This window comes from Ptychodera flava, chromosome 18 (assembly GCF_041260155.1).
Source record: "Ptychodera flava strain L36383 chromosome 18, AS_Pfla_20210202, whole genome shotgun sequence".
NCBI classification, from domain to species: domain Eukaryota; kingdom Metazoa; phylum Hemichordata; class Enteropneusta; family Ptychoderidae; genus Ptychodera; species Ptychodera flava.
The window spans coordinates 113,406-138,338 of NC_091945.1; the positions used below are offsets into that span (position 1 = coordinate 113,406).

At 37.2% G+C, this 24,933-nt stretch overlaps 1 protein-coding gene across 1 annotated transcript in view; it reads right to left on the bottom strand.

Moving 5' to 3' along the window:
• LOC139117863 (uncharacterized) overlaps positions 1–5,454 on the bottom strand; it is an 85,561-nt gene extending 80,107 nt beyond the window's left edge. The window contains exons 1-2 of the mRNA XM_070681097.1: positions 5,155–5,454; positions 4,742–4,838 (exon numbers count right to left, since the gene is read on the bottom strand). Coding sequence (XP_070537198.1) covers positions 4,742–4,838; positions 5,155–5,454 — 397 coding nt within the window. The remainder of the gene's footprint in view (positions 1–4,741; positions 4,839–5,154) is intronic.
• Positions 5,455–24,933: the final 19,479 nt, after the last annotated feature.

Here is a 24,933-nt window from a genome sequence, read left to right on the forward strand (position 1 = left end):
GTTGTAGAGTTTCTTACTTAGATTATGTTAATTTTGTCCTACAGTTTTTACGTTAACAATGTCGATGAATAAAACTGAATATTGGTAATCTGAAGAACTGTGTTGAGCCAATATACCCGCAACACTTATGTTTTTAGTATTAGTTCTTGACTATGTTTACCTTTGAGGGAATAACGTCAATAAAATTAAAGTATGTATTCAGTGATTGCCATCAGATTTGACGTTTTACACGGAAAAAAGTTATCGTTGATGACACAGTCCCCACTTGTTAATGGGTACTTTGATTACAGGTCCTCAGAGAGGATAGAGTCCTCTTTATTAGGTCTGTGATAAAAATACTTTGATACAGACGGCACTCAATAGCAAAGAATGAGTTCCATGGTGATGAAAACATAAAACCAATTTAGGCCACTATATCTAAGGGTCATTAAATGAGTCAACTGGGAATTAGTTGACAGGATGTTGCAAAACATCTTTTCATACTATCCTAACACTAATAGATTATCACCGGTACCATATTTCATAAGTTTAATGCAGTATTTACAACACTATGAGATCAACATCAGTATCAAGTTTCATCAAATTTGACGTTGTATTTGTGGATATATCACTCTAATTAGGAAAGTTCATTACATATGCAATTACACGTAATTAAAATGACACTGATAAATGTCTTTTTCACTGTTAAAGCAATGTGAGCTTAACATCTTTACAAAGTTTAATGAAATTTGATGCAGTATTTCTTGACATATTAGCCTAATTATGAAACTTTAATAATTGACATGCTACTGCTACATGACGTGAAACAAATTGACGAGCATGTATGAAATGGGTCAATGTCCTTGTACCAACTTTGAATGATACTGGTGGAAATATGTCTGAGTTATGGCTCAGTACATGAGAAAATCGTAACAAAATCGCCGCCACACAGCGATATTTGATCTTACTGTTTAAAAAATCAACACGTATATGTATGACATAAGTCAATGTCCAGGTACAAACTTTGAATAAAATCAGTTGAGACTTGCCAGAGTTATGGCTCTCGACATGAAAAAAACCATAACAAAATTGCCACCATGAGGCCATATCAGACCATATCGAGAAACAAATCGAAGTACATATGTATACTATAAGTCAATGTCCTTGTACCAACTTTGAATAAATTTGCTTGTGGATGTCTGATTATGGTTCAGGACATCGTAAAAAAATCGTTAAAAAATGGCCACACGGCGGCCATATTGGATTGTATCACAAAACAAATCAATGTGCATATGTATGACACAGGTCAATGTCCTTGTACCAACTTTGAATAAAATCAAATGAGATATGCTTGAATTATGGCTCTGTACATGAAAAAATCGTAATAAAATGGCCGCTGGCGGCCATATTGGATCGTATCACAAAAAAAATTGACGTGCATATCTATGATATTGGTCAATGTCCTTGTACCAACTTTGAATAAAATCGGTTGAAACATGTCTGAGTTATGGCTCTGTACATGAAAAAATCATAATAAAATGGCCGCCTGGCGGCCATATTGAATCGTATCAGAAAACAAATCGACGTGCATATGTATGACATAGGTCAATGTCCTTGTACCAACTTTGAATAAAATCAGTTGAGATATGCCTGAGCTATGGCTCTGATGTACATGAAAAAATCGTTACAAAATGGCCGCCTGGCGGCCATATTTGATTGTATCACAAAACAAATTGACGTGCATATCTATGACATTGGTCAATGTCCTTGTACCAACTTTGAATAAAATCGGTTGAAACATGTCTGAGTTATGGCTCTGTACATGAAAAAATCGTAACAAATTGGCCGCCTGGCGGCCATATTGGATTGTATGAGAAAACAAATCGATGTGCATCTGTATGACATATGAAGTAATCCTTGTACCAAGTTTGAATGAAATCGCTCCAGGCATCTCTGAGATATCTGCGTGAACGGACGGACGGACGCACGCACGCACGCACGGACATGACCAAACCTATAAGTCCCCCCGGGCGGTGTCCTTGTGGAATAACAAGCGACCCAACAGTTGACAGAGCTCTGCTGTGTTATGTAGAGAATAATTTTTATGACTCATTTATTGATGAAGAAGGTGGATATCTTTGATAGCTCATTAAAGGATGGCCTGACCTAAAATGGCAAAATTAGCTGCAAAAATATGAATTGAAGATTTCATCATAATTTCAATGTATTAAATTAAGATAAAGCCTAGGAACCTGTATACCAAATATCAAAGATATCAGATGAGTAACTTTTGAGAAACAAATACCCGCTATTTTGACCAAAAATGGCAAAAATTGACCCAAACATACAAAAATTGAAGATTTCATCAAATTTCAATATGTCACACTAAGACAACCCCTAGGAACCTACCAAATATCAAGGCATCAGACAAGTAGTTTTTGAGAAACACATTTTTGACCAAAAATGGCAAAAATTGCACCAAAAATACAAAATTGCAGATTTCGTCATATATTCAATACATCATATTTAGTTTATCTGTAGGAACCTGTATACCAAATATCAAAGCTGTCAGACGAGCGGTTTTGATGAAATAAAGTTTTGACCAAAAATGACGAAAAAATTCCTTGAAAATACAGATTCTCATTTCATCACAATTTGAACAAATCTAAGTTGGGTTATCCCTAGGGACCTGTATACTAAATAACAAAGCTGTCTGACCAGCGGTTATGAAGAAGAAGATTTTTTACCAAAAACGCCTTTTTGGGCGCTAATTTGCATATTTTCAACAATATCAAAAAATGAAAAGAACTGATTTCTCAAAATCATATCTACACCACAAACATCAAATCAGTAAGTAGTGCGGTTCTCAAGATATTTGAGTGGACGGACGCCTCACAAACGGACATACATACATACATACATACATACATACAGACGACAGACGCCGGACAATCACCCATCTCAATAGCTTCTATAGACTATAGTCTATAGTAGCTCAAAAATCAAAACTGAATTTTACTAACATTATATCAGTATCTACGGTACAATATACATAGCAAGTTTCGTGATCTTGATCATGCCATTCCAGATATATATCCTTAATTTGGAAAGTTCACTTATATGCAAATAAGCGATTAGCTGAAATAAAAATGCTAAATGACTTTCAATATTGTTTTAACCTAGTATCATCAATGTACAGAGCATGTTTCGCATCCTTTGATCAAGTTAATCTGAGTATCCCTAGTTAGGAAAGTTCATTAAATATGCAAATTAGGAATTGGCTAAAATAAAATGCTTAGTGACTTTCAAAAATGTTGTATCATAGTATCTTCACGTACATAGCAAGTTTCATCAACTTTGGTCAAGTCAATCAAGATATATAACCCTAGTTAGGAAAGTTCATCAAATATATAAATTAGCATTTCACTTTCATGTCATACCTTTATGCATTTCATGGCAGATAAATCATTTTGTAATCAACATTTGTAGCAAATCTCATCAAATTCTGTGCAGCTGTTCTCCCTGTGTCGTTCTTTTTTGGTGAAATCATTATTATGCAAATGAGCATAAAACGTGAAGCCACACCCACCAAAAACTAATCATTTCTTGCCATTCTCAAACAGAATACTGGAACATGTACCAAATTTGATTCTGATCCAATGACCTGTTCTTGAGATATTGCACCAACAGACAGAGAGTGGATGGGTTTGGCTACACGTTTTACGTGAACATGAACTTGTAGAATCCATGTTGGCGTTGGTGTACACGTTCGCGTGCAAACATGCGTTTGGCTACACGTTACGCCAGCCATTCTTGTGGCACGCGCAAGAAATGATTCAGCTCGGCTTGGGTCCGCGTAGTCTGTTTCCGCATCACAGGGATAGCTCAATTGTTACCAGGTATACTGCGAATCGACGAAGAAATTTAACATAACAAATAATGAAAATACATGAATATTTTTGACGATGTCACTATCATATATCTAACTAACAACTGCATGAATGATTCACAGTTTTTACCATGTTTTGATACATAAAGATGAGAATAAATTTTACACGTTTACAAATTACATGAAAACAGCTGTCTCCACGTAAATACGCGACGCCGGCTCTGAGTATGTGGAGAACCTACGCACAAGTCGTTGACATCATCGCAGAAATTTGTGACGTTACGCGTTCACGTTCACGTTCCACGTTCACGTAAAACGTGTAGCCAAACCTGTCAACTGCTGCAACATTAGCACACCGGTGTTATCATGTAAGCTTCAGCAGCACAACATCATCTGTAGTAAATCTCTAGGCCTATGTCATCTTTGAAATCGAGTATAACTTAGCAGAAGATAATTGAATTAAGATTGAACAATATTCTGGCATTTGCCCAAATGAGCACCATGATGTTCCTCGCTCAGTGACTGATTACAAGAAATGATTGACAACTTGCCCATGGCATATTGATTTCATTGTAAAAGTAGTATAAGAGTTTAACAACATTTATTCTGCAAAAAACAATGAAGCCTTGATTTTGCATTTGACATGAATTTTCTCCCAAATATATTTCTACATTCAGCTCAGAAAATACCGGTACTTATGACTTAATGACCGTGTCACCACTCATCTTTGACTTATAGTGACACAGTCATTACATCATTCATATTTTCCTTCCCTGAAAAATATAAGGGTGTAAAATCGATTTATCACTGTCATATATCATTCTGTGTATATAAACAATACAATTCTGTTGGTAGCTTTATGTCAAAGTATACCTGTACTCGATGATGCAACTCCTTCATGATGTGCTGAATGTTCAGATTGGGGAGCTCTACCAGATTGTGTCTGACATTCCTCATGGATGTCTGGCCACTATCAAATACATCAGGAGAGACATTGGTTTCATCATGGCTGTGTTGATGTTTCCTTTTTTTTGTCACCCTTTGAAGAGAAGACTGGGACTGTTGATGTGAGACTGGTTGTTCAACATACTGGGATGGCATTTGTTGCTGTTCAGGAGATACAAATGTCTGTCTCTGTTGAACAGACTCTGTTGCCTGGTGAGTTGGTGGCTGGATCAACATCTGCTGTGGTGATGTTAAATGAGGTGGTTGAATGTCCTCTGCTATCACATCTGATGATCCCTGATGTAAAATTCAGATAATGTACCAATATCTCCATGATGTACTCTTCCTGTTTGTTGCTGAGCTAATGGCTGACCCGGTAGTAGGTGATGTTGTGATGGTAACTCTGATTGTTGAAAACTCTGCCCAATCATATAGGGTCCTTGTTGAAAGAATGGTTGGGCTGATTGATCCTGTCCATGGCTTGTTATGTCCACTCCCTGTAGAAGTGATGGCTGGACCTGTGGCATCAGCATTTGTTGTGGATAATATTGGTGTGGTTCAGTCATGAATCTTTTCTGAGTCAATGCATATTCCCTGAATCCCTGAGATTGATAAGTTTGTTGGATATTCTGGGATGGCATTTCAGAAACTGGTCTTGCCCTTGTGTTGGCATGTACCGGTATGTGTTGTTCATGCTGAAATGTGGGTGCAGGATTATGGCCTGCTGGAGATTGGAGTTGATATATCTGACGTTCTGAATTCAATATTCCATAATCTAACGTTAGCAATGGAGCTGATGAATGTACTGGTGTACAGATGTAGATGATATATACCAGGATGCATTGTCCGCCCTAATGAAGCCCAGGCTTGAAGTTGCTGGTGTGTGGATACATTTAATGATTGGATATTTTGTGTAGAATAAGTTGGCGTGAACTGCTGTGGCAGCTGTGGTGATTCACTCTCTTTCTCTTTGAGAAATTCCATGAAGTTGCTGAAAAAAATTATTAAATATTGTGAGACATTGTGATCATGTCGTAGATGTTGTTTGGAATATCAGTAAGTTAGAATTGAAGTAAAATTTACTTGCGTCTACCAACACTTTAAAATGATACATTCTTGGTACATTAAATTCACCATAGAACATGTGATTGTTCTTTTATTCTCTACTTGTTATGATTTTAAGAAAGTATATAATTGTAACAATCTGTGGAGATACAAGTCATCACAAATATGAACCAAGTCATGGAGGAAGAGTGCACACACTAACATTATGAAATGAAATTCATGATTGAGAAAATGCACATTAATTTTGTAAATTGGTGATTGTGTTTCTATTTTGGTGATGATGAAATGGGTATAACAGTCTGCTTCCTAGGCTTTGTAAGGGGGCTGATGTGTGTGTTAGGGCCAAGATAAAAATTAACTGGGTTACTGAAAACATGCCTTCCAATGCACTTTTTAAATTTCTGAGATTGTATCATAAATTACATGATCTGTTACGTGTGAAAAGACAAGATAAAAAACAAATAATGCCATTGAAACACTATTTTCTCATGTACTTTGGAGGGAAGTTGTATATGCTGCTGATGATTTAAGTTACACATCTGAGTTTTTATTATAAAATTCAACATGATCAAGATACTGAGTAAGTTTTTTTGCGTAAAACAATGTTCTTTCATGCAGTTCTTTAGCAAAAAGTGAAAAACATTATTCTCTATTGTGGAAAAATCTTTCATTTCAAAACATTGACAACAAGAATACAATTGAAAAAATGACTCTGTTCTTCATACTGTTTATATTTGTTTCATTTTGACCATTACGTTACTAGCTCTCATGGCAGCTGGTGTAGTTTTCTAGTATTGGAAAGTTACTTCAGTTGTAGATTGCAATTTTTGGCAAGAGGAGCACAGCTGACCAAAAGTCATGGCTAACAGACAGAAATATTAATGAAAATATGGAAGTACAAGACATTCTGATGCTGCCATTTAAGTTCAAATGCTCATCAAAATATATACATCGACTAGTAATACATACACTCAGAAATACTGGCACAATAGGAGTTCAGCAACTGTACCCAAAAAACAAAGTTGCTGAGTTACAGTTGACTGATCACATTGATGCATTTGTTGTTGTTGTCTCAAACCCTGCACATTTACCTGAAAATTGTACGGCTCCATTTTAGTTGTCTGCAATTTTCTTAATCAATGTTTTTCTCCTTTTCTTCCTCATTTGTCTCTCTCTTCTAAAACTCTGTCATATGCTGTCACTGGATTCTTCCTTAAAAAGAGCTGGAAATGAAATGTATACTGTAAGCAAATATACAGGCACATCTACAGAAGCCTGATAATTAAGATTTGTTGATGGCTGATGAAGTGTTCTTATACTTGTTTGTGCAATGAATGACCCCTCTACACACAGACAATTGCAACCATGCATGCATTAGCAGACACAAAACATGCTTATCTGTGGACAGAGAAATATGCATGTGGGTAGATAAGCACCAAAACCAATCATATATTCAAAATGGATGAATTTGCATAATTTGAGGTGCAGTAAAAAGCCAGACGAGGTAATTTTAAGGAAACAAACTACTGTCTTGTTGCAGGAAATGTTTAATATGACTAACACATGGCGATGTAAGCCTGGTTGTCTGATCAATGGTTATGAAAATCTTTGACAGAATATAGAATTTTTCAGCTAATTTGCATATTTTGACAATATCATCAAAACAAATAAAAACTTCTGGCTGTATACCAATGATACATCTACACACCAAATATCAAGTTTGCAAGTACTTTAGTTCTCAAGATATTTGGAGTGGATCAACATCCCTACAGACATACGTACATTGTACAGACTGACAACATCTATTGGACAAATACCCATACTAGTAGCTTCTGGTATGTGGTCATTCTCCCCCACCCATTACCTGAATAACTTAGAGTAGAACATTCTGAACGTCATTATTTTAATATCTTTCTCCTCCATGACCTTGATTTCAATTAGTTATGTTTGGAACTATCTAGAACAGCCCGGGTAATGTCCATATAGGATAGTTGGAAGAGCCAATGGCGTACCGTATATGTAATGAGGTTAAGGCAAGAACCAATCACGTACTGTATATGTAACGAGGGTTAAAGGTTACGTTGGTTCGCTTTGAAATGTTATGCTGACATCGCGATCTGACCTGACAGATCCACCGATCGAGTGAGACTGTTGGCTACCCGGAAGTGTCTCAGCCCGAGTCGATTTGCGACGTTCTACCGTGTTAAAAATTGTAAGATTTCTTCAGGAATAGTTTTCTGAGTTTATTACCCTTAATCATGTTCGAGAAAGAACTTACTGGACGTTTTTTGTTCTCTTTTCCAGCTTTTGGTTAACTTCTCGGTGATTGATCCGGCGCGCGTTTTTCTGAGCGAAGGGTCAATTGTACCGGGAAATGCATGGTGATCGAAAAAATTGTGCTCCGATGACCGACAAGAACAGATGACCCATCGTTGCAAAGCTTGAAACATTCTCCACACTACAGATGGCAAGGTTAAGTTGAAATTCGACCAAGAATTGGAGATGTTTGGCGACAAATAACTTGCTATAGATTTACAAGAGTCAAATCCTGATTTGTAGGAGCGGTACCTGGCCAGGAAAATCATCCAAAGAAGTAATTTTCGATGTACTAACCACTTGTGTCGGTTACCATCTCGACCGTACTGAACGTTGTCTGTATAAAATATCTACATCTAAAAACTACCCTGAGTGCTATAAATATTAAAAGGGTGAAATCAAGCCGAAAAGTTCCGAACTTGTTGCAATGTACGAGCCTAGGTTTGCATGGTTAATTATTCATGACGTTTCGACGGCAGGTTCGCTGATTGGTCAATCATAGTATCCTCTATATGGACATTACCTGGACTGTAGAAGCTCATGTTCACTAGAAGTTAAGCTATTATTAGAACAGAAATTAGCATATCAATAGAAATTCTAGATTGTTCTCATGTTCTCTAGAGAGAATAAATTATGGGATGGTACAGTTTTCCAGTTCACATCACAGTGTTTACATCAAGACCCCCACACTCACGCAGGACTTGTTCTGTCTTGAACAACATTTTGCCAGCCTTCACCAGACTTTACCAGATTACTGTGTATATTCAGTGCCTCAGTGCATAATGAACTATTGTAAACTCGGCGATTTTTTGATCAGGCAGAATTCAAGCCAGATGAATTTATCATGGAGGACCTTGATCAGCTGCCCAAAGAACTCACTGAAATATTTGGTGTCAGTAAAACAAAATAGAGATCTTTTCACCATTCTGAGGTCTTCATCAATTCATGACTAGTACAACAGGGTACTCCACCTAATGATCACAGGAACAGGAGAACAAAACATTACTGACTACCTGAATGTGAGTGTACTATATGAGAGAGCAGCTGGCTTTCAAGTGCAGTTGAGGGCGCTATTGAAGCCCCACCAGCTTATTTTTCGCATTAGGGGAGAACTATTTGATTTTTGGGGAGGGGTATGGAGGAAATGGGTATGGGAACAAATATTTTTTTCCTGTCACAGTGACAGCAATTTTTTTTTTCTACTGTCAGAGCTGCATCAATTTTTTTTTTCAAATGGAGTAGCAATGCAAATTTTTTTTTATTTGTCATCAAGTTTGTGATGCGTTGTATATAAGGGAGCCCATCATTATTTATGGCCTGAAACTCAGAAATTTCGAAAATTTACAAAATACAGCAACAGTAAAGACCTTTGAAATACTGATGTACTCTGCTAGACTATCATCAGTTATCTCATGATGGTTCAAAAAAGGTGAACCCATCAAAATTAAATTGCAAGTACCAATAAAATAAAGATATATAAAAGCTCACGCTATAACCAGTATCTAACCACATAGTATGTTGTTTAATTTGGATGGGTATTATGACAGGGTTTTCACTAGGATATCTGACCGGGCAGAATTGAAAGTACAGAGAGAGAACACGCGAGAGACTTAGGGGGAAATGTCAGAGGGGCTTTCCCCTATCTTGCGTGGAAAATTTTGAGAAATTGATGTGTGCAATGGTGCAGTCTGGTGCAATCTCAGAGGTGTTTTTAATTTGCTTTTACTAAGCAAACTGTTAGAACACCCTAGGGGGAGAGCACGAGAGGGGGTGTCCCCCTCTCGCATCAAAAATTTTAGGAAATTGATGTGTTTAATGGTGCAATCTGAGAGGAGTTTCAGGTTATTTTGCACTTGGTAAAACTGTTTGAAAATGACATTGAACACTGCAATATTTTTTACATTTTATGCATGATCAGTGTTTGTGTCACAAAATTCAACAACCAAACAATGACAATACAATTTGCGAAAAACAGTTCTGTTTGCTAAAGACTGAAGATAAATAAATATACAGGAACGGAAAATCTGTGACCTTCTTGTGTCATTTCTCCAGCTGCCAGCTTCTAATGAAAAGCCTGAATATGGTATGTTTAACTGTCAAAATGGTCATTGAACTGAGGTAAATGAAAACATGTTTCTGTGATAATAAAGGATGAATTCACAACAGTTCAGTTTTGTCCTAGATCCTGTGAAAATTTTGAGAAATTGATGTGCGCCACGGTGCAGTGTAGTGCAATCCGATAGGTATTTTAAATTTGTCTTTTACCAGTAAAACTGTTAGAAGACCCAAGGGGGGGAGAGCACGAGAGGGGTGCCCCCCTCTCGCATTGAAAATTTTGAGAAATGGATGTGTGCAATGGTGCAATCTGAGATGTGTTTCAATTTATTTCGCAAAAAAAAATTGAGTAACCCCGCCCCCCTTCTTCCTCTCCACATTTTGAGTAACGCCCCCTGAAGTTTTCAATTTTTTTAGTGACCCCCTCCCTTGTATTTCATTATATTTGTTGTTCCTCAATTTTTCATTGTCAACTTGTACATCTTCCTAATATATTTATATTGAGAGAATAATATATTGATTTTAACACTAGTTTATTGACTCCTATCCTGTGTTTTAAATTTTCACAATTTACAAAAGTCAAATAGTCCCCTTTTGATAATGCCTTGCCATTGAGATATTGCAACAGAATCCTCAAATATGATTTCTTGGGTCAGAAAAGGGAATTAAAACATTGAGTGTGCTGAGGTGTAAAGTAGACCTATGTAGTGCATGCTTATATCATAAGCGCTGGGTAAAAACCATAAGAATGCTTGTGGTAAAAACATTTGCGCCGCCTATGGCGGCGTGCCGGCAAAGAATACATGAGAATAGGGTTTCCAAATTTTGCTAATTTCTGGGGTGCATTGTGACAACTTTTTTTTCACTTCTGTCTGTTATGACAATTTTTTTTTTCTCAGGCCATGACAGGATCAATTTTTTTTTCCTTCTACCTCACCTGGCGACAATTTTTTTTTTTCTCTAAATCCTCCATACCCCCCCCCCCCCCCCCCCCCCCCCCCCCCCACCCCCCCCCCCCCCCCCCCCCCCCCCCCCCCCCCCCCCCCCCACACCCCCCCCCCCCCCCCCCCCCCCCCGGAATCAAATGGTGTTCCCCTTATCTTTATGTTTTACTTTCAAGCTAAAATAAGTTTGTGAGTATGTAATAATTTGGGTGTGTGTATATTATTAATACCTGCTTGGACTGTATATGCAAGTTTGAACAAGATAAAGATTACACTGCGATTTGCCCAAACACCAAATCACACCCCCATGCGGAAAAGCAAAAACCATGGATACTGTGCATATCTGCTCTGAAATCTTCACATAAACTGCACAGAGTTGTAAAATGCATAGGGGTAAAAGTTTCAACTTTTAAATTGTATGTTCTGTTTCCTTTGTAATATTACAAATTTTTGGAGATGGCAGGAAATTAAAACGACCGTTTAAATTTGAATGTACTTGTAAAATGTTTCACAAATGAATGGTTTCCTAATGCAGTAAAAGCCCAGATCCCTTCTGAGGGTAGAATTTAGAGAAAACTAGGAGAGAATAGGAAGATATTTTGAGGTCAACACATTTCAAGAGTTAGCGGGGCTTTAATAAGTGGTATCGCCACAAATTATGATGTCATGTCACACCATAGACAAAGCACAAATCCATAATGGCGGAACTAAATGCAGTGTATTGTGAGTACCACTTGTGAGTACCACTTCTGTATTAAATTGTGCCCACAGGCGCTGCCTCGCTGAGCGGACGTGTTTTCCAACAGCTCCGTGAGAGAGACTCCAATTTTCACGTTTTTCAGTCTTATAGACATTTACTTCCCTACAATTTGACACAATCTACTGGGGGAACTTGTCAGGAGTATTTTTGTAAAAGTCTTTGTATATTTTGGATCATATTGCCTTGTACCGGACGAAGAGAGTGACGCGTTACGCAACATAGTTGAAGTAGCATTGCTGCCGCCATCTTGCTCGAGTAAGCCAGGCCTGTTTCGAAGACACGCAAGTATCAATCAACCTTGTCAATAAGCTCAGATAGGACAATGTATCACGGCACACTCGCTCTGCTCTTACTAATAACACTTGGCAAGTATATTTCCGAACCGCTTGAAGAGGATGAAATCCAGCAACGTAATTTTTGTACCTCATTGTACATGCATTTCAAAATGCCCAAGACAACACCCGACTTTCCACGACCATCAACTTCACTGCTTATGGCCATTCTCATTCTATCTGGTGACATCGAACTGAACCCAGGCCCAGCTAACATCAAGTCGATATATCCATGCGGCTTGTGTGAAAGGCCTGTGACATGGTCAAATGATGGTGTTTGTTGCGACGAGTGTAGTATTTGGCATCACAGATCCTGCATTGAATTATGTTCAGCAGACTATAAGCTCCTGCATCGTTCAAACGTCCAGTGGCTATGCTGCAAGTGCAACAGTATCAACGTCAACAGTTTCACTTTTCACAGCTATGAACTGGACTCCAACTATTATGCACCGCTATCAGGTATTGAACTTACCCCAGATTCCATCAACTCAAACTTCACTTTTAGTCCCACTCAAGACAAGCAGTCCCAAATCACGTACACTATCATCTAAGAGTTCATCAACCGAATCTGACTTCAAATCACCAGGACATCAAAATATCTCATCACCCAAATCTACAATGGATCAACCATGGCAATCTGTCCAGAAAGCTAACATGAGAATCTTAACAGTCAACTGCAGAAGTGTAATCAACAAGCAATCAGAACTGCTGCTATGATAAATTACACTAAGCCAGATATAGTTTGTGGAACTGAATCCTGGTTAAAGGGAATCAAACCTGGTAAAACCCCAACAAATGATGCAGTTAAGTCAAGTGAAATCTTCCCAGATAATTACAAAGTCTACAGAAACGACAGAGGAACACTTGGAGGAGGTGTGTTTGTAATGGTCCACAATGACATAATATCAGTAGAGCAACCAGAATATGTTACTGAATGTGAAGTCGACTGGGTCAAAATCAAGTTAAAAGGAAAGAAAGATCTCTACATTGGTTCCTACTATATGGCTCAACGTAACATCAAGGATATCGGTGAGCTCCAAAGATCATTAGAATTAATAACAGGAAAAAAAGACCGTCATATTATCCTGTGTGGTGACTTCAATTGCCCAGACATTGACTGGCAGACATCCACTGTGAACCAGGCTGCACCAGACAAGGCAGTACAACAGGCCTTGATAGACACCTCAGTCATATTCAACCTTACACAAGTAATTGAGGCACCTACAAGAGAAAACAACTTACTGGACTTGGTATTTACTACAAACCCTTCATTCATTAAAAGTTCTATCAGTATACCCGGCATATCTGATCATGACATTGTCATAACAGATTCAATGACAAAGCCTCATTACATCAAACAGAAACCAAAGAAGTGCTATCAATATTCAAAGTGCAAATTGGGCTGAACTCCATCATGATGCAAGTAAGATCTCTGATAATATCAGCCGTAAATATCAGGAAGGTGCCAGTGTACAATCGTTGTGGTCAACCTTCAAACAAGAACTCACGACATCAATCAATTTGCACATTCCATCTAAAATGAAGCACTTCAGACATTCACTACCTCGGTTTAACCACAAATTGAAACGACTCAGCCGACAAAAGTACAGGATATGCAAACAAGCAAAGAAGACAGGAAAATGGTCAAACTACCGACACATACAAAAGGTATGTAAGAGAGAATTCAGACGAGCAGAATGGTCATTTGTCAATAGCATCATCGACGATGGCCTGAAAAACAACAACAGCAAACCCTTCTGGAAGTTTGTAAAATCTAAAAGCAAGAAAACATTGGCACTGCACCACTAAAGAGGAAAGGACAGCTAGTGAGTGACAGCAAAACCAAAGCGGACATACTTATCAACCAATTCAGCTCGGTCTTCACCAAAGAGACCAGTGAAGATATGCCTCAACTAACATCTGAGAGAGCACCAGACATAGGCCACCTCAAAATCACCAAGGAAGGGGTGGAGAAACTGCTTAAGAACATAAATCCGAGTAAAGCTAATAACAGGACCTGATAACATCCCTAATATGGTCTTGAAAAACTGTGCTGCTGAGCTGTCACTAGCTTTGGCATACATCTTCCAAAGCTCCATCGATACAGGTGAACTCCCCAGTGACTGGAGAAATGCAAACATCACGCCAGTGTTCAAGACCAGCATGTACCAGAAAATTACAGACCAGTCTCTCTTACATCAGTCACAAGTAAACTTTTGGAACATCATTTGCCGACACATCTTAAGCCATCTAGAATATCACAATATACTCACATCATTAAATCATGGATTTCGCTCTGGCTACTCATGTGATACATCAACTTCTTGTCACTATAGACGATCTAATGAAATCCTATGACAAGAATGTACAGACAGATATAGCCATCCTGGACTTCTCCAAAGCATTTGACACTGTCCCACACAAGAAACTATTACATAAACTCAATCACTATGGCATCAGAGGCTCACTTCATAACTGGTTAATTTCTTTCCTGTCCAAACGTCAAATGCAAGTCGTCATCGAGGGAGAAACATCTAGACAAGTACCAGTCGGTTCCGGGGTTCCTCAAGGCACTGTACTCGGTCCACTTTTATTTCTCTGCCATATAAATGACCCCAGGCTGTGTTAAATCTCAAGTCCGACTATTTGTTGATGACTGTTTACTGTACAGACCAATTAGAACACAGAATGACCATAACATCCTACAGAATGATCTTGAAGAGCTAGAGAGATGGGCAAAAAACATGGGGGATGCGTTTTAATGCTAAGAAATGTTACATTCTTAGTATTAAAAACAAAAGTTCACATTTCTACAGTTTAAACAGTCATATCCTCAAACAAGTACCACACAATCCATACCTCGGACTCATATTATCTGAAGATCTCAAATGGAATATACACATCAACAATCTGTCAAAAAAAGCAGCATCTATTGTCGGCTTCCTGAGGAGAAATTTAAAACACTGTAGCAAATCATGTAGGAAAACAGCATACATTTCATTGTCAGATCAACCATGGAGTACAGTGCAATCATATGGAATCCTTTCACACAAACCAACATAGATAAACTAGAACGCATTCAAAGACAAGCCATCAGTTTCATTACTAGAAATTACACATCAAGACAGCCAGGCAGCATCAGCAAAATTTTAGCAGAAAATCAACTTCAACCACTACAAGAAAGAAGACAACAACTCCGCTTGACATTTCTGTTTAAAATCACTCAAGATCTCATACAGCCATTCATCAGGATACATACCTCATTCCACAAAAACCAAAAGGCGCAGTTAAACCTCGGAAATTCACAGATTATCATCACAGCAACCCAGTTACTAAATATGCATGTAATAATTCAAAACCATTCCAAATACCACGATCAATCACGGACATTTACAGGAACTCATTCTTTCCACGAACAATCATAGACTGGAACAATTTAAGTGACTCGGTTGTAACATCAGCATCGGTAAACATATTTAAGGCAGCTGTCCAGTGCGATTAAGCACCTGCCTCTTCCCCGTTGATCATATACCAGTATTGGTGTCTTCAACGTATTATTCAGATTCAGATTCAGATTCACAGGTTTGCCACCTTCATGCATAGTCCCTCGCCCCCCACAGGAGCTGTGGTCCATGCTTGTTTGCCATACTACAGTCCCTCGATCGGTGTTGTCTTCAACAGACTTTATAATAAACTTTGAATGTTTTCAAGTATAGGTTGTACTGCACTTATTATAAAAGTAACAAGTATGAGGTGACAACATTTCTGCACTGTAATCACCACACAAACGTTGTGAAATCAAGCTGGAAAAGAACGAGTTCTGTCTCAGGATTATCCATTTTGAAGTTGGCATATTTTATTTAATAGCACATGTTTCTGTCCATTTTAAAACTATGAATCACCAATTTATCTAGTTAAGCAAGTAATTCACTCCTCGATGACGAGAAAATAGATAACAAATTCAGAGACATATCATTTATAATGGTCGTGGTTGGGGTAATTCCCCTGGGGCCCTACGACGATGACTCATCATGCTCATGGCCGGACTGAAGTTTCACAAGTTTTCGTAGTCCCCAAACCATATCTTAGATAAGACACCCTGTTATTATAAGACTATAAATGATGATATCATTTTACTAACCTGTATGTCCCTGTGCCTACGAATGTACTGTATTCTCCAGCGTTCGGCAACAGCTTCCTTGTTTCCTAGTTTCCGCCTTCCTTCCTCCTTCAAAGGGTCACGTAAGGTCACAACCATACACTGGACTGCGCATGTGCTCCCAATAATGCACGAAGTTGTCGGGCGTGGCGCTGTGGCTGAGCTGGAGCGCAGGAATCCAGCAAAATCACAAAATCTCGCCAAATTCGCAAAATAATAATAATAATTTAATAATACTTTATCGCCATATGTATTAAAATACAGTGGAAATTGATTTTTCACGTGAGCATCAATGAAAGAATAAAAAATATCATAAAATAAAATAAACACGTTAAAATACAAAGACTAAAAATACGAAACAAACATAACTTAGGCGTATTAGCCTACATTTGATTTAAAATTCAAACTGATGATGGATAGAAACTCTTGCGAAATCACTCAGATATTGGTCTGACGCATCGATGGCGCCACCTGGAAGGTAAAAGATCAAAATATTTATGGGCTGGATGATTTTCATCATTAATGATAGAAGTGGTTTTCCGAATGGTCCTGGGTCGATAAATTGATGGCAATGAAGTTAAATCTGAACCAATGATATTCTCTGCAGTGCTAACGACTTTTTAATACTAGTGAATGCATCTCTGCAGTAGTGATATTTCCAAACCAGACTGTTATAGTACATGTATATGTTAAAATACTCTCAATTGCAGTGCGGTAAAAGTTGATCAAAATGACACGACTCATGCCAAATTTCTTCAGGCGTCTCAAAAAATACAGGCGTTGCTGAGCTTTCTTGATTAAAGATCCTGTATTTGTCTGCCAAGACAAGGTATTAGACAGTTGAATTCCAAGATATTTAAAAAAAAACACAGACACAATTTCAACCTCGCTGCCTTGAATAACGATAGGAATATAGTTGGTTGACTGACCTTCCTAAAATCGATAATGACTTCTTTTGTTAAAATTCATTATGCCTCATTTTGATAAGTCTTTACTATGACTTTTAATTCTTTATGTTTCTGAGTGTGATTTTGAACGTTTTCCTGTGGTTTTTTTTTGATATCACTATGGAAAATATTTGGTCTTTGAAAGGGGTCGTAGAACGAACAAACTGGTCAGGTTCTTCGATCGGGCTGGGGCCCGGCGAGGGGGGCAGTGGATTCATGGGGGTCACCACTGTTAACCTATTTTGACTTTGGTGATGGGGGGGGGGGGGTCACCATGTTTTTAAAATGCCCATGCTTAAGCCTATACTTGCCTTGTGCCAGCCACTAATTTCATCACTCACTTGAATTTTTTGGTGGCACTACCCATTCAGATGCGTAACTTTAACATATCAGACATAATTTTCAGCGCCCCCTTCGGGCACATGGCTGTATTGCATCATACAAATTTATATATATATATATATATATATATATATATATTATATATATAGATATATAATATATATATATATATATATATATATATATATATATATATACACAAAATGTATACAATGTGCCCTCCCGGTTATCACCATAATGGCTTTATGGCAACCTCTGAACTTGGGCACAGAGAGTACGTTTGAAATATATATATATATATATATATATATATATATATATATATATATATATATATATTATATATATATATATATAATATATATATATATATATATATCATGAACACAAAATTAGCTTTTATGAACACAAAAATGGTTTTGATGAACATAAACATAAAATTCATGAACACGAAATTGGTTTTCATGAACATAAGCATGGAATTCATGAACACCAAAATGATTTTTATGAACACAAAAATAGTTTCATGAACACAAAAATGGTTTTCATGAACATAAACATGGAATTCATGAACACACAAAATGTTTTTTATGAACATAAAATAGTTTTCACGAATTTTGCAACACTTGGCTGTCATACTGAGTACTTGGTTAAACCACGAATATAGTCCGTAAAGTTATTAGTAGTTATTTGTGTTTTCTTATCTGATATACTCGCTTAAGGTAGAACGCGCACCTCGGGGACAGACATTCAGACTCTCAAACTTTTTACAATTCCCCTCTGATATACCACATGTTGGGGTTCATTTTAAAGCTCTTGGTGAAAGAAAACTTTTAACCGGCTTAGTTTTTCGAAATTCGAAAATTTATTTTCTCCTTAGAGTTAACACAGGGATGGTGGCCATTTTGAATTTCTATTAAATATCGGTAAATCTTCGGTAATTTGTTTCTCTAGTACCAAACTTTGCACGGTGACCCCCTATTTTTATTCTTGATTTTGAAAGAGAATAGCTGAAAGATACCTGAGGAAAGTTAGAGCAAAAGTTTAAGTCTTTCACTTTCGAGGTGCATACTACCTTAACTTGACCTTCAGATACAAAAGATTCCTGAAAAAATAGTTTTAGCTCCCAATATGTTGTAAGACTTGAAAGATATGTGGTAAAAACAGTTGTAAACTCCTGTGCATGTGTAAAGTGAGGTGAAGAGTTAGCGTCAGAAAATTTCCCTCTGAAGGAAGCAGAGTCGAGTACTTAACCGTGTGCGGGCGTTCTTCGGCAGGAAAAAAAAGAAATTCGCACGGAGTTCCCAAATTGTCAGAATTTTCTCGCTTTTTCTCTTCAAATTCTATAAATAAACTTCAAATTCTATAAATAAACTTGCTTTGCAGATTAAGCTTATATTCAAGCGTATGATTGACTTTTTTCAACACAACGTCGCCTAGCAGATAATTTATAATGAAAAGCCTCCACAACTGGGTAAACTAAAATCCGATCATAAAACTAATAGTGTTACATCCTTACCTACGAAACAATCAGCACCGGCTCAATATATTTCCCCATGTCAATCGGGATCAAAAAACAGAAAAGCATGGCATGCGTAAAGGTCATCCAGGATGGTTTGACCAAAAACGGCCAAAAATAGCTGCAAAAATACAATTGAAGATTTTATCATAATTTTAACATCTTACATTAAGATAATCTCCAATAAACATGTCTATCAAATATCAAAGTTATCAAACGAACGGTTTTAGAGAAACAATTTTTTGAGACCAAAAATGTCAAAATTTGCCCCCAAAATGCAAAATCGCAGATTTCATCATAATTCAATATATATTGAGATAAACCCTAGGAACCAGCATACCAACTATTTGATTCAAAGTGGCAGGCCAGACAGAGTAATCTTAAAGGGACAAAGTCGGCCATTTTTCATGAATTTTGTTTGATGCGAGAAACTACTTATATTGTTTGACATATCGAAAGATACTGAATGAATGGGTGACCATGCATATATTCGACCCCGGTTTTAGATACGATCAATGAAACCATCGCGAAAATGAATTAATGGTCATCTCCCCCCCCCCCCCAAATACAAGTTTGAAAATTTCACAATTTGAACAAATCTGACAGAAGCCAACCCTAGGACCATGCATACCAAGTTTCAAAGAAGTGGGACCAGCAGTTTCTGAGAAGATTTTTTGACCAAAATTGGAAACTATGGCCCTAAAATATCACTTCGAAAATTTTACCATAATGTGAAGAAATCTAACGAAAGTCACCTTCAAGAAGTTGCATACCAAGATTCAACCAAATCTGACCAGTGGTTACAGAGTTTTAGCAATTTGCAGGATTCCCCCCTTTTTAACTAATTTGCATATATACTGACACTGAATTTGTAATTTGTAATTTTATTACTTCAAGTCAATGCATCCATAAATGGATTTTCATGCATTGAATAAAATATATGGACATATACAGAATAAAAATAAATAAATAATAAATAACTCAATAAAAACCAGTAGTTAAAAGTTAAAAAACTACACATCAAAAGATAAGCATAAAAAGTTAGTGAGCACCGTGTAATTAATTAAAACAAGCAGGAAGTTGACATACAAATCGGCCAAGAATTGGCTCTGAAAAGAATAGACAGGCACAAAAAAGTAGTTTAAATTATAGTATTGGCAATGATGGATGAACGATATTTGAATGAGCGACTGTGGGCTTTAGAAACATGATATTTACTTCTGGTGTTATACTGGTGAATTGTTGAATTTTTTGTGAGAAGGTCAGACAAGTAGACAGGAACTTTTTTGTTGATACATTTGTGAACTAGATTTTTTAAGTGTTGGTCGTGTCTTTCCTGGATAGTTGGCCAGTTGAGTGAATTTCTGTAAGATGTAACATGGTCTGACTTTTTGAGTCCACACTGAATGCGAACTGCAAAATTAATTATGCGTTGTAGATTGCTTTTGAGAGTAATATTACAGTTGGAAAAGACAGTGTCACAGTAGTCTAAAAGGGAGAAAACTGTAGCTGAGATAACATTTTTGCGAACCTTTTCAGGAATACATCGTCTGACGCGGGCCAATTTCGTCAGACGATAGCCACATGCTCGACGGAGGTAGGCAACATGGTTGGACCAGCTGAGTTCTTGGTCAAGTCTTAAACCTAAACAGGTAGCAGAAGATACTTTGATTGTAGTACTTTGATTGGAAAGAACTTTTATGTGATTTGGTATTTTCTTGAGTTGTTGCCTAGTACCGAAGAGCATGTATTGATATTTCGAAATGTTGGGTTTCAGAGAATTGGAATGGAACCAAGTAGTTAAATGATGAATTTCATGTTCCAGATCATCGTGAAGGTTGTCAATATCAGAAATTGTGGACGCTTTTAGGATGTTTATGTCATCAGCAAAACCATAAATTGGTGTTGTGGAATGAAGCCATGTGGGGAGATCGTTAATGTAAAGTGAGAATAAAATTGGTCCACAGACACTACCTTGAGGTACACCCGTTTTGACTTGAATAAACTTGGATGAAATGTTACCAATTTTAACACACTGAGTACGGCCTGTTAGGTAGCTACTAAACCATTGAATTGTAGACGGGTGAAAATTGTAGCGTTTCAATTTACTGAGCATAATGTTATGGTTAACTGAATCAAATGCTTTGGAAAGGTCTAACATGAGAAGAGAGGAAATTTTCTTATTGTACATGTTATCAAGGATGTCATCGGTTAAACGCTGTAGTAAAGTAATAGCTGCAAATGTGTAATAAACGGGCCTCAATATATCCTCAGCTTTCAAAGTTTTCTTGGATGAAACCCATTAAAGACTGAAGTAAAGTAATAGCTGAAGTAAAGTAATAAAGTGAATTGTTCATTTGAATGAATTAAAATCTCCACCTCTGAGTGCCACTGTACAACAAATACTAAGATGGTAGGTGCTACAGTTTTGGAGTTTTTGATGTGGACGGATATACATTCACACACACACACACATGCATACTAACATGCAGACACCACCGACTTACAATATAAGCTCTCATTGGTATATATTCATATACCCATTGAGCTAAAATTAGCTTAAGAAATACAAATTTGCATATTTTATCACAATTTGAACAAATCTGATTAAGGTAATCCCTGGGGACCTGTACTCCGCATATTTAAAGCCCCAATAGCTGCAAATATCATGCATTATTTTCATTTTTATTTTCAAACTAAAGTTGCTTTATGTAAATGTGCCAACTGAAGGGCATGTATAGAAATATCACTGCTTGCTGATTTGGACCATGCCTACGCGTTTTAACAGGTTAAATACTAATGGGTGTCTCACTCATAAAATTGCACACCCACGGAAATGTACGAAAAAGCGGCATTTCCTGCACATACACATCATGGTCATAAAGGTAACCAGCATGATGCCATTTGCTTTAATGCACAACCCATGATGGCCAACATTTTGTTGTTGTATTCTTCATTTTTCTCTGTCACGTTTTTGAAAATGGTGGAAAATCTAAAATGATGTTAAGATGTTTGAATTGCAATGCCACTTTTGTCACATGACAGCGTTCTACACTGTTTCAGTCTTTAATGGGTTTCATCCAAAGAAAACTAAAAGCTGAGGATATATTGAGGCCCGTTTATTACACATTTGCAGCTACTTGAGCTTTAAGGAAACAGACTGGCCGTTTGAAGAAGCATGGAATGTAAAAGTTGATGGACGCTGCCACACATACACCTATTAGATAAGTTGTGTCGCTGACAGCGGAGCCTAAAAACTGAGTGTGCAGACAGAATGACATCCATTTGTTTGTTAATACATACACACATAACAGTGTTGCAGCCAGGAATTTTGAACCAGGGGATACTGTGTCCCACTACAGTTCTATATTTTTGGGGACATTTTTCGCACATTTTGGGGACAACATGCATCAGTTGTCGATCAGATTTTGTATTATTTTACTATAAATTAGTTTCACAAAACAAAATCCAAGCTACCACGTTGCTATGCTTTAATTTCAGGCGATTGTAATAACAGTACGCTGTATCTGCCCCTAATCAGAGCGCTACTTTTTACATCCATGGTTAGACTACAACCAAGTGTGTTTATGTTCATCACAGCTTCGAAAGTACATAAACATAAGCCTCAAAATAGTCATGCAAAACAAAGGCCATTGTCAGTTATAGATATTGCTTGCAGACTACAGCACCCATTGAACACAGTCTACTCATGAATGTGCCCCAGGTGACCGCAGTGTGCGAGAATGCAGGACAACTGGTTCCGTTTTGGGGACATTGTCGCAAGGGCGCATCCTGGTGGCAACACTGAACATACATACATATACATACATATACATACATATATACAGACATACAAACAGACATCCAGACTAAAGACACTGGCTTCTGTTGCCAAATTTATACAAGGCAACTGAAAAAAGAGAGTTTCAACAAAGTAACAAATTTAAAAACATTTTATTAAATCCTCTAACTGGTCGGACACAATGTGTCATGTTTTCAGAAAAAACAGAGACAGTAGAGCAGTGTCTGTGGACAAAAACAATCACCAACACAAGCGTTGCAATGTTGAGGGATTTCAGGGTGTACAGCTGAGAAACTTCACTAAATCTGGCTGATATCTTTACAGATTTCATTGGGGCCAAGGTCTTGTAGAAAAATATTTCAGTTGGCCAGAAGAAATGTTTTAGCCATCATGCTATGCATCGTATTCACAAGGTAGACACAGAACTAAAACTGTTAAAATGTCACTCTGTTCAAATGAGACCTAAATATTGTTAAAATTTGTTAATACCAGGAATCGTTTTCATAGATCCAAATTTGTGAACCTTTTTCCATATCCATTTCATAACTTCCATGTTCCTATGTCACACAGTTTGGTAAATTTATCAACATGTTGATGGTAATGACATTGACAACTTTTCTGCCTTCATGTAAAATAGCATCAGCTTAATATAGTTTCCATTTCGTTGTTTTTGATCAGCTTGTTTTCTATTCTTTACACTTGGTTTCTTTTGCAATCTTTGAAACATATTACAATGATCTTATTTTTCAAAAATATGAGGGATTAATTTCAGAAATACTTTGCAAAAGAAAAGAGCGCATACTGAACATTACATGACAAAGAACTGGTATTTTTAAGCAGTCTACTGTTTAAGTCAACAATTTCCAATCTTCTTTTGCTTTTTTGATGTTGTCAGAGTGGATATGAACATCCAAATCGCAAATCTCAAAACAAAAACAAGACCCATATATTTACACGTACTTGATGAAACTACGGTGACTGTAAAGTTAAAAACATTGTCTGCAGCTAGGGTTTCATAAGTTGCACTGGCATGATATTAACTCATACATTGCCAGCTCTACAATTGAAGGGATGTATACCATAGGGATTTCAGAAAGGTTGAGCAGTTTCTTGACATCACTACTCTGTTGTAGGTTGCGTTGGGAGAATCTAATGTTGTGGTTGGGAATGATATCTGATCTATGGTAGGCAAATTCTTATTAACTGCAGCAAGACAATACTGTATATTACTCTGCCTGTTTGACTGATTACTATTTGGAAACCAAGCACTATTCCTATACAAAATAAAGATGACTACACATTTATTTTTCAGAAACAATGAAAAAAAGCCACCAAACCAAAATATCACACAGCTAGCATTTGTAAAACACTGAACAGCTTTTTTACATGTCAATGTCAGTCAACGTACAATGAAAACATACTGGACTGACATCAAACTGAGATGGAAACAATTTAATTGGTGAATTGTTGATTGTTAATTCTCTGAATAACTAGCATGCAGCTGAAGGGCTGAGAATATAATTTGATCTACAGTTTTGTTGAAATATACTTTGGCTTTCTTTCTGGCAGAGTCTAGATCATCTACATTTAAGTTGCATCAGTCACTACTTTGATATTGCTGAAAGCCTATGTGGGGAGACCCTGTGTTACTGTATTGTTATACCACTGTATCATGCTGGTAACATATTTCAAGACACATAAACTGTGGGCTACCATGGCATACTGAGAGTATTCTTGCATACTGCTGTTTGGAATGACTTTGCTAAATATTGAAATGAAGGAAAAAGGACATAATACAATGTTTATCTGGATTTCAGCAACCTAAGTATTGACAGGTACATGCACATCAATCTGGTGAAGTAATTTCTTTTCTTTTTTT